General features: G+C 39.8%; 1 protein-coding gene across 1 annotated transcript in view; it reads left to right on the plus strand.

The window, feature by feature from the left end:
* The window catches only part of OCA2 (oculocutaneous albinism II), a 223,528-nt gene that overhangs the window by 33,030 nt on the left and 178,428 nt on the right, over window positions 1-12,070 (plus strand). The window contains exons 3-4 of the mRNA XM_006861920.1: window positions 1,327-1,518; window positions 4,290-4,347. Coding sequence (XP_006861982.1) covers window positions 1,327-1,518; window positions 4,290-4,347 — 250 coding nt within the window. The remainder of the gene's footprint in view (window positions 1-1,326; window positions 1,519-4,289; window positions 4,348-12,070) is intronic.

The raw sequence follows: 12,070 nt of genomic DNA on the forward strand, positions 1-12,070 counted from the left end.
TAAAGAAAACAAAAATCCTCACCACTGGACCAATAAGCAATATTCTTATCAACTGAGAAAAGACTGACGTTGTCAAAGACTTCATTCTTCTCGGATCAACTATCAACATTAACGGAAGCAGCAGTCAAGAAATCAAATGATGTATTACATTAGGCATATCTGCTGCAAAAGATCTTTTTAAAGTGTTGAAGAGCAAAGATGTCAGCTTGAGGATTAAGGTGCCCTGACCAAAGCCGTGGTATTTTCAATAACCTCATATGCATGTGAAAGTTGGACACTGAATAAGGAAGACCATAGAAGAATTGATGCCTTTGTGTTATGGTGTTGGAGGAGAATATTGAAAGTGCCATGGGCTGCCAAAAGAACCAATAGATCTGCTTTGGAAGAAGTGCACCCAGAGTGATCCTTGGAGGCAGGATGGCCAAACTTGTCTCTCATACTTAGAACATATTGTCAGGAGGGAGCAGTCGCTGGAGAAGGATATCATGTTTGGTAAGGTGGAGGGATAGAGAAAGAGAGGAAGACCCCCAATGAGATGGATTGGCGAAGTGGCAGCATCGATGGATTCAAGCATGGCAACAGTAGTAAGGTTGGCCCAGGATCGGGCAGTGTTTCATTCTGCTTTGCATAAGGTCACTAGGAGTTGGTACTGACTCGATGGCACTTAACAACAACAACAACCACTACCAACTGCCCTGAATGGGATCACATTAGAGGATCCCATATAGAGTGGAAGAAAATGTAGAACAAACCTGAAAATGTGGAACAAAACTAAAAATGATTACAGCAACAACAACCACAAAATAGATATACTAGTCAGGAAGTGACTGGAGGAAACAGAGACAATGGCACTTGACCACCCTTGAGGTCTGGAAAGAACTCATTTTCGTGGTCCAATTTTCAGCCAAGCAGTAGATAGGTTTATAAGGGTGAGGGGGATGGGGAGGGCAATAACACTAAAAAGGTATAATCACCATAGAATGGTCAAACATTCAAAATCAAAAGGCAACAGTTTTCTAAGTGTAAAATTGAGAAGGGATCCGAGGTGAGTGGAGTGCAAATAGGAACCATAGGGAGGAAGCATGATATCTATTGTTGCCTGGAGGGGATTGTAAATCTGGAGATGAAACAAAATGTATGGTTTATTGAATGAAAACAGATGATCCTGTCTGTAAATCTTTACTCAATTCACAACAAAAAGCTTAAGAAAAAAAATAAACATCCGGGGTTTCTGCCCAGGCAATTTTCATATCCCTGCTGAAAGGAAGCCTTGTTTGTGTCAATGGTACCATTTTGGTGAAAGCAACCCCAGTCTGTGTTTTCCAGGCTACAGTGTACACCCATCTGCCCTCCAAAACCTACCACGATGGAGAAATTGTGGGAACACAACTCCAGAGACTGGATGCAGAGTCAGTTGCTGGGCAGTGTCAGGGACGGACTGTCTGGAACTCTTACCGCCAAGGAGAAAGGCAACCTGTCTGATGGTGCTTCCGGCACATCCCACTTGTGGACCCTGAGGTAGGAGGACTTGAGTGCAACTGTACATAGATTTGCTGTCCTGGGACTGGGGCGCACCTTTGCTGCACTCTCTCAAAATCCTCTCAGGGATGATGGTGGTGGTGGTGGTAGTGGTAGTTGTGTGCAGTCAAGCCGATTGCAACTCTGTATAGGTTCGGAGGCTGTAAATCTTTATGGTAGCAACAAGACTCATCTTTTCCTATGGAGTGACTGGTAGATTTGAATATCTGACCTTGCAGTTAGCTGTCCAGCTTGTAATCCACTATACTACCAGGGAGCCTGCACAGATAATGGAGAGGATGGTTTTTCATAATGGCAGCTGCATTTTTTGTCAGGTAAGGGCTCATTTCCTTAAGCCCCAGAGGATATCAGGCATGTGCACCTAAAGTTATGACTGGTTTTGTACTCTTTCATATGTTTCTGAATCTCCATAGCCACCAGGTTTGCAAAAGGAATGAGTTCTTGTCAAGAGTTATAGAGGGGTCTCAGTGGCTGCCACTTTTATTAAGAGAAACTGGCTGTTCTGCTTGGGGAGATCTTAGGGGTTGGTGAGAACAGCACAGGAGCTGGCAAGGGTGAGATGGACTGTGGACCTACCACACAGATGCCAAGTTTGCTCTGTTCTCTGTATTGATTAGATGTCATGTATTCATTGGCTACATTGAGAACAAACTGTTTGAAAGTAGAATTCCCTCAGCACCTGGCGTCCCACCTGTCCGTCACCACCTGATGTCTCCTTGTTCCTCCTGTCACCTTACCACCTAGAGTCACTGTCAGTCCTCCTACTACTGGGTCAGCCCTTTTGTAGGTGCACCAGTGTTTAGCTGTTGAGTCTGCTGAGAGATTGTGCCAGTCATGTCAATCGGATGAACAGGGCCTTGGTTTTATCAGTCACTTTATTTTCAATACAAAAAAAGGCTCCCCCAATTTTTATTATTCATTGATTTATATAAACAACAAGTTAGTCTCAATCAAACACATTTTTCAAAAGTTACAAACTGGCCTAGAAATCTCTAGTGTGTAGCTGAATCAATTAACCATCTGAATTTTTAAATGAAGTGTTTAAATTTTATTACATATCCACTTTCTTTTTTGGCATTTTAGGGAGCTATGATTCTATATTATCAGCAAACTTTTCTTAGGGGTGAAACTTTTCCAACCCCACCAACTCTTCAGTGTACCTTTTAGCAAAAAAAAAAAAGTTTTTATTGTGAATTGAGGGATAGTTTACATGGGAGGACATCAGTTTTACATCATTGTTTCATTGCAATGATTACAATCCCCTCTGCATTATCATTCAACAGTATTTGCTTCTACTCCCTGTTTTTTTTTTGTTTTTTGTTTTTGATGTAAATAAAAACACTCAGGCATGTATAATAATTTACACCACCAAAGGGCACATTCTGCAAGTCTGCCTCCTGGCCACCATCACACAGCTTTTCTCTTCCCATGAGTGTAGAGTCCTCAGCTGCTCTCTTTCTCCATGTCATCATCTCTGCCTCCATCTCTGGTGTCACTACTTCTCTGGATAGGGTCCTACATTCCATATCAGTCATTCTTAATGCCCCTCCTAACTAATGAGGTCACTTTGTGCCTAAATATTCAACAACTGGGCTCATAACACGATAGATAAATTTCAGACTTTATCTTCACTGGTTGTTGTATCTTTTGTGATTCATAGAATAATTGCCCTGAAGTTACTACAGAGACATTCCATGCCATTCTGCCATGTCTGGAAAGATCCATGCTTTGCAGAGAAAGAAACATCTTATTTTGGTTGTTAGTTCTACAATATCTGTCAGAATCAATGTAGAAAAAGATTTATATTTAGGATAGCTTGATGAAAGTTGCATGCTTTAAAAAGAAATGCCATTTTGATCCCCATTTAAATAGGAGCTCTTAAATCATAAGCTGGAAATGAAGTATGAAATGATTATTCATCAATTTCATTAAATGTAGGAGAATATAAAACAAGGTTTTACAATTTTCAAGGGATCGGAAAGAAAGTTTTTAAGGAAGGATGGAACTTAAAATAAAAAGGTGTCCCAACATAGATGTTCTTCCTTCCTCTACTAATGGGTACCAGTACCATGCAGTGACCTGCAGAGGGACATCAGTGGGCTGATGCAGAGGGACATCAGTGATTAACTTCTGGGTCAGCAGGGAGGCTGTCTGCAGGCCTGTTGAGGGGGAGATCAGGGATGGGGAGAAGGGACTGAGCAGACCAGAGGCGGAGAGGTCCCCATGACAGAGCAGCTAGAAAACAGGGTTAGCAGGAGGGGCCTTGTAGATCACTGTGAGGAGAAGTGGTGGGTGATGAGAATGGGAGAGAAGGGCATGAGAGAGTCTTTCTGTGTCAGCATCTTCTGAAGCACTCTGAAGAGTTTCTGTGGTACAACTGGCCAAAGACTTGGCGTTCATTACCTTTGAGAATTATTGTTTACAGACCATACTTTCATATTTGAATATCAAATCGATTTCCCCCTCCCCCAGGAAAAGTCTGGGGAAAATCATTGACAGAGATGAGTAGAGAACCAAGATGAAACAATTTAGTTGTAAAGAGTGGGGCCTTTGAGCCTTTACAGACTGGTGATGACCACACATCTTGAAACCATTGCTTTTGCAGGGAGGCACTGTGCAGCAGCTAAGTACACTCCCCAACAGCACCTTCCCACCAGGCAGTGGGGTTGTAGGTACACAGCTCAGAGGTGCCAGATTCATTTCACCAGTGACTGACACCTCTGGTGACCCCAGTGGCTTTTCTCTTGCAGAAGCTGTATGCGTGGGCTGACTGTCATGAGCCTGTTCATCTTCATAGTGTTGTGTTCGGTAAGTATCGCAGCTCTGCAAGGTTCTGCCCGCCTTCAGAGGAGATACATGGGTGCCTGGGGTGGCAGCTCAGGTGGAGGAGGAGGCAGAGCCCCAGCACTGCCCTGCTGTGTTCTCATTCTGCAGTCCCAGCCCTGGGTGGATCTGCTCCCTAGAAGGTAGTTCGTCTTCCCTGGGTCTCTCCTCCTGCTCTAGGGACTTACCACCTCTTCAGCCACATACAATAAATACACTTAATTTGCACTGTTACCCTCCTAGCCATGTGGGGCCCCTTTGATGGAGCCCTGGGCCCCTGCCTTGGGCAAGCCTACTGGAGGGAGTGAAACTCCAGCTTCCTTTTGAAACATTCTGTCCAATAGATGCATCCTAAAGTCAAATCAGCCTCATACGGCCACGTCTGGGACAGGGTACAGGAAAGCGAGTGGGACAGGTGTTTGGTAAATGTCAGGAGGTGGGAGTGATGGCTTTTCTCAATAGGAAGAAGACAGGTAAGGGCTGTGCTGGTGGCGTCACCTGCTCTGAGGGTGAGCTGAGCCTGGAGGCCTGGAGAGGCACTGAGTGGGCCTCGCCCTGACTGGATAGGAGCCTGTTTCCAGCCTTGTGTGTCCAGGGCCCTATGTGCACCTTGCTGGAATCCCACAGCAGGCACTGGGCATGATATGTTGGGTGGGTGTGACCCAGTGTTGTCATGAGGGGATGTGGGGTTGTAGACTGCACCAGGTGACACTATCAGAATGGTCATCTATAAACACTTGTCCAATGTTTCAATAGAAACTTTTTTTTTTTTTAAGTAAAAATATCCCCGCAGTTAGTTGTAACAACAAAACATTTTTTGGTTAAGTTCAAACTACCTGCATCACTATATCTAAAACTGCTAATTTACTGTTTTAACTTTCTAATGCATCCCATTGGAGCTATCATTTGAGTTTTTGTTATGTGACGTGGAGTCACTTCCGACTCATAGCGATCCTGTACAGGGTTTCCAAGGCTGTAAATCTTTACAGGAGCAGAAGCTATCATTACTACCCAATTATAATCACACTTCAAGTCACAGGTTTTTTGTCTGCACTGCTTTGTAGTCTTTTGTTTTCATTGGTTCCAGTGTTGTCATAGTCACTAATTTTGTCAAACTTTCTGACTTTTTGCTATGACATTAGTATTTGTGACCTTAATATCTTTTTGGAGTAAGAAGTAGTAATTAAAAGAAAAGAAAGAGGGAGAAAGTCTAAGTTGCTAATAATTTTGTAACTAATAAGGTTGTAATTCATTGCAGAAAATTTACAAAAAATATTTTTAGTATTTATATAATCTAACAAAGACTACATTGAAGCAATTTACAACTATAGCACATATTAAACATATGTGACAAGTGATTAAAATTGATGAGCTGTTTACCTGTGTTTTATTGACTATGCAAAGTCATTCCACTGTGAGTAATGAGCTGTTTACCTGTGTTTTAATGATTATGCAAAGTCATTCCACTGTGTAGATCATTGCAAGCTAAGAATAATATTGTGAAAAATAAGAATTCCAGAATACTTAATGACTGCAAGAAGCAGTCATTCAAACAGAACAAAGGGACATTACATGTTCTAAAATCAGGAAATGTGTGCACTAAGGTTGTGTTCTTTCACTATACTTAGTCTGTGATCTAAGAAAAGAATCCAAGAACTTAGACTTTATGAAGAAAAGTGAAACATCAGGATCTGAGAAAGACTCATTAGCAACCTGAGATATACTATACTATTGACACACCTTGCTTGTTGCAAATGAAGGGAACTTGAAGCATTTACTGATGACAATCAAAGACTACAACCTTCAGTATGGATTATACTTCAACCAAAAGAAAACAGAAATCCTCACAACTAGACCAACAAGCACTATCAAGATACATAGAGAAAAGATTGAAGTTGTCAAGGATTTCATTTCACAATTAATGCCTATGAAAGCAACAGTCAAGAAATCAAAAATTTGAAAATCACCAAGACATATAAAAATAAAACTTTCTAAAACTACAGACAAGAATCTTAAAAGCATCATGGGAAAATGAAAAGATACAAAGGACAACCAATAAGACAAAGCTCTGATTTCTCAGCAAAAACCATGCAGACAAGAAGGCAATAGGGTGAAATATATAAAACTCTGAAAGAACAGAGCTGACAACCAAGAATTATACACCCAGAACGATTGTCCCTTAAATACAGAGTCAAAATTAGGACATTTCTAGATAAACAGAAATTAAAAGAATTTGTGAAAACCAGACCAACCTTACAAGAAATACTGTAGGGATTTCCTCAGACAGAGAATACATGATAACACCACCCAGAAGCCAACCCAGATATAGAAATATCTATAAGACTGAAAACAGGGAGCCAGAGATAACGATTTATAAGCAAGGACAATTAAAAATGAAAAAGAGAGAATAGATAGTGTAGTTACAAAATTTCCAAATGAAGAAGAATTTCAAGATAAAATAGGTGGCTTTAAACTTGGGAGAAATTAATAAACTCCAGGGTATTCTGAAAGAAAAATTGGTAACCCTCATATAGAAGAAAATAAAAAGAGGAAAATCATAAGGATTTTGTAAATACTAAAACAACAGGAACTAAGCAAATGAGAGAAACCCACAAACTGAATGAATTCAGTAATGAAAATTATGTAAAATGGAGATACCAGCACCACAAACATAATAGCAATAAATTTAAACGTATCAACAATTACACTGAGTGGATTAAATGCACCAATCAAGATAGAGGGTAGCAGAATTGATAAGAAAACAGAACCCATCCATATGCTGTCTACAAGAGACACAACTTACACTCAAAGATAAAAATAGACTAAAAATCAAAAGATGAAAAAAAAAAAAATCAAGCAAATGGCAACCAAAAAAGAGTAGCAGGAGTAGCAATATTCATTTCTGATCAAATAGACTTTTAAGCAAAAGAGACAAGGAAGGACATTATATAATGACTAAGATGTCAGTAGCACAAGAAAGCATAGCCATAATAAATATGCATCCTAGGAAAGAGCCTCAAAATATATAAACCAAACTCCAAGAGAATTAAAGAAACCAACAACTCTACAGTAATATTAGGAGACTTTTATGCACCATTTTCAATGATGTACAGAGCAGCTAGAAACTCAACAAAGTCACAAAGAAGAACTAACCACTACAATTACCAACTTGACCTTATATACATGTACAGAACACTCCATCTAACAACAGTACAGTATACATTCTTGTCCAGTACACATGGTACATTCTCCATAATAGATCATAGTTTAGGCCACAAATCAAGTCTGAACTTTAAAACATCGAAATACTGCAAAGTATCTTCTCTGATCACACCATTATGAAATTAGAAATCAGCAAGAGGAAGATCAAGGGAAACAAGAAAGTATTTGGAAATTGAATAATACCTGCTTAAAAACTACTAGGTAATAGAAGAACTAAAACATGAAATTAAAAAATTCCTTGAATCAAAAAGAAAGAAAACACAAGCCATTAAAACCTCTGGGACATAGCAAAGACAGTGCTTGAGTGCAATTTATAGCAGTAAAAACAAAGCAAAATATGAGAAAGAATAAAAATTAACACTGTAACCCAACATCTCCAACAATGAAAAAAAGAGCAGAAAAATAAGCCTACAGTAACCAGAAGAAGAGAAATAATGATTGTTGTTGTTATTGATATCATAGAGTTGGTTCTGACTTACAGCTACTATGTATAGGGTTTCCAAGGAGCAGTTGGTGGGTTTGAACTGCTGACCTTGTGGTTCACAGTTCAGTGCTGATTCTACAACACCACACCAGAAGATTAGAAATAAAGGAAACAAAACCAGAAGAACAGAAGAATCAACATGACTAGAAGTTTGTTCATTGAAAAGATTAATGAAATTGACAAATCTACCAAAGGAAGTAAAGGAGAAGATGCAAATAACTTGTGGTAGCTATCATAACAGAACCAGTGGGAATAAAAAGGGTAATAGAATAGTATGAAGAACTAAACTGTAACAAATTTGAGAAGAAATGGACAAATTTCTAGCAACACACTACCTTAACTAACAAGGACAGAGTAGAAAATTTGAACAGAACAGTAACAAAAGAAGAAATAGATCAGGTCATTTAAAAACTCCCAACAGCAACAACAACAAAAATCCTTCACTGAACAGTTTTACTAGAGAATTCTACCAAACATTCAGAGAAAAAAATGACAGTAAATCTATTCAAATTATTCTAGAGTATAGAAAAGGACCGAATACTCCACAATTCATTTGATGAAGTAAGCATATCACAGCCAGGCAAATATATAACTAAAGAAGAAAATTATAGACCAGTATAAATCATGGACATAGATGCAAATATTTTCAACAAAATCCTAGTCAGTAGAATCTAACATATTAAAAATTAATACTACATCATGACCAAGTGAAATTCATAACATACGTAAGCAAGGTTGGTTAAATATTAGAAAAAGCAATCAATGTAATCCACATGAATAAAATAAAGGAAAAGAACCACATTATCATATCAATTGACACAGAAAAGGCATTTGACAAAATGTAATACCCACTCATGATTAAAACACTCAACGAATTAGGAATAAAAGGGAAATTCCTTAACACAATTAAGGGCATATATACAATATTAACAGCCAACATTAGTGTGGTGTAGTGAATTATCTAATGTCTCTTCTAGCCATAGCTTGTAACTCCCACCAAATGTTTCTGCCCTGCTGGGTCTGGTTAACAGCAGATGGGAGAAGATACCAATAGGGTGACATGATTTCGCTGTGGATGTTAGTAGAGTTAATTTCAATTGTAAAAACTTGAAACTCTAGCATGAGTATAATGAACCATCTCAAAAGTAGGATGGGAGGATCTCACTACCATCAAAGAAGAGCCAGGAGTGGAATGCATCCTTTGGGTTCTGAGATCCCTGTGCATTGAAGTTCCTCAACCCAGAGATAAAAGCTGTGACCCTGGAGGAGGGACAGAGGAGCAGCAGCAACAGAACCAAGAACCAGAGCACGGGACAGAGTGGTGGGATTCCCAGCCCATGGAGCAAGTAAAACTGAGTGACTTTGGGCAGGAGGCTTGCTTGTAGAGTGGGGTGCCTCCATGCACGCAGAGTTTGCTGGCCCAAAGAACTAGAGCAAAGTGCCTTTAGGCTGAGTCTTATAGTTGAGTGCTGCGTCCTCTGGGCATTTATTGGCAGCCACAAAAGAGAGTTGTAGCATTGACTGGGTGGAGAGAGGCCTGTCTGTGGGCATGGCTGAGGAGAGGCTGTCCTGACTGGAACCACTGTGCCCTGAGGATTTTTGACCCTGAATTGTAACCTGGTAACTCTGGTAGCGTAGTGGTTATGAATCGGGTTACAAACCACAAGGTCAGTAGTTTGAAACTACCAGCCGCTCCGTGGGAGAAAGAGGAGGCTTTCTGTTGCCGTAAAGATTTACAGCCTCAGAAACCCTGTTCAGGGTCGCTATGGGTCAGAACCGACTCGATGGCACTTAACAACAACAACTCCTCCATTGCTGTGAGTATGGTGTTTGAGTTCTGTGTGTCCATTGCAATGGATTATTGAACCCAGAGGAGCAATAGAGAGTATAGTGGGAGGGATGTTAGGTGTCATATTCTTACAGTTCGTCTCAATGGGGAGAAACTGAAAGCATTCCCCCTGTGAAGAAGAACCAGACATGGATGCCATTTGTCACCATTGTTGTTGTTGTTAAGTGCTGTTGAGTCGGTTCTGACCCATGGCAACCTGCATAGTGTTTCTGAGGAGTGGCTGTTGAGATTGAACCATCCTATTTGATGTTGTAATGAAAGACTTAGCCAGAGGAATAAGTGAAAAAAAAAGGAAATTAAAGTCATCCAGGGTGACAAAAAAAAAGAAGTAAAACTCTCTCTGTTGGTCAATGATATGATCCGATACAAAGAAAATTTCACAGACTCAGCAAGGTAATTACTGGAATTAATTGAAAGATTCAGCAAAGTGACAGGGCACAATATAAACATACAAAAACCAATTGAATTCTTTTACACTAACAAAAAGAATCCTGAAAAGGAAACCAGGGAAGCAATATTATGTTACAATAGCCACCCCAAAAATGAAATACTTGGGGATAAATCTAATCAGAGAAACAAGACTTACAAAGCACTATTACAAGAAATGAAAAGAAACGTACATAAATGAAAAAATTAACCATGCTCCTGGGTAAGAAGACTGTATTCACAATGTATTGGCATTGTGAAAAAAATCAGTATGATTTATATGTATGGTAGCGTAGTGGTTACGAATCGGGCTGCGAACCTTAAGGCCAACAGTTCGAAACTACCAGCCGCTCCGCGGGAGAAAGATGAGGCGTTCTGCTCCCGTAAAGATTTACAGCCTCGGAAACCCTGTACAGGGTCGCTATGGGTCGGAACCGACTCGACGGCACTAAACAACAACAACAACAACATATATATATACACAGATATAGTACAGTCCTGGATCAGATTCCAACATCATTCTTAAAAGAGATGGGAAAACTAAACAACTTCATGTGGAAAGGCAAGAGACCTTAGATAAGAAAACCACTACTGGACTTCTGGCAAAATGGCAGACAGGCAGATACACTACACAGACCCTCTACAACAGTGAGATGAGAGACCAAATGAAACAGTAAAGGTGACTATCCTGGAACTCTGAACTTCAGAGGAAAATTTAGAAAAGTGGATCTAGTGCTTGTTGGGAGGAGAAGCTGAGCGGGGAAGGTGAGAGAGGGAAACTGACTGGTGAAAACCTGACGAAATGCAATGAGACTATTTTGAATTTTTGTTGGCAGCTTTGGTGACAGAGAGTGACCTGGTAGAGCAGATTCACATAGGCCAATACAGCTTAGCTACATCGTATCCTCTGCAGCTCTACCCAGTAGGCAAGAGTCCAAACCAGCTCCTGTGCTTCCTTATTAGAGATAGGCAGAAGCCAACAACAGCCAAACTCACCTTAAACTGAGGTACACAAATGACAAATGGTGCACACCCTTCCTTTCTCTAACAATACCCACAGGAGATAGTTGGTGAGAGCCTAAAAACACATCATTATACAAACATCAATGAAATAAAGGTATGACAACACCACAATATTCTAGAGACAACAGACAATTTTAGGCTAGGATGCAGAGCCAGAAAATGTTTCTGAGGAAGAAAGGATAATTGAATTGCTTGAAAGAGAATTTTGAAAAATGATAGTTAGGTGCCTTCAAAGTATTGAAAGGAAGACTGAATAAAGCAAGGAGAACACAGAAAAAACTTCAGAAGAAATCAGGCAAGCACTACAAGAACAAATAGACAAAAAAAATAAAAATAAAAAAAATGCAGATTTTGAAACAATACAAAACCTGAAATTAGAAATCCAGAAGATTAATACAATATCAGAAATGGACAGACTAAAATATCAGAAATGGACAATGACATTGAATGGGCAAAGGAGTAGATTTGAAGCAATGGAAGCCCCAGTTAGCGAACTTGAAGATAAATCAATAGTAGTTTACTCGAACAGAGAAAATTGTCCAGTTGTTGGGAGAAAACTTCCGAAACATCATGAAATGTGAGAAGCTTAGCATATAAGAAACTGACTGAACCCCAAACAGGATAGATCCTAAAAGAAAACCACTAAGGCATAAAGATATATCATAATCAATTTTTTCCAAACTAAAGACAAGGAAAGGATCCTG

Source organism: Chrysochloris asiatica, unplaced genomic scaffold, assembly GCF_000296735.1.
Source record: "Chrysochloris asiatica unplaced genomic scaffold, ChrAsi1.0 scaffold00044, whole genome shotgun sequence".
Taxonomy (NCBI): Eukaryota; Metazoa; Chordata; class Mammalia; order Afrosoricida; family Chrysochloridae; genus Chrysochloris; species Chrysochloris asiatica.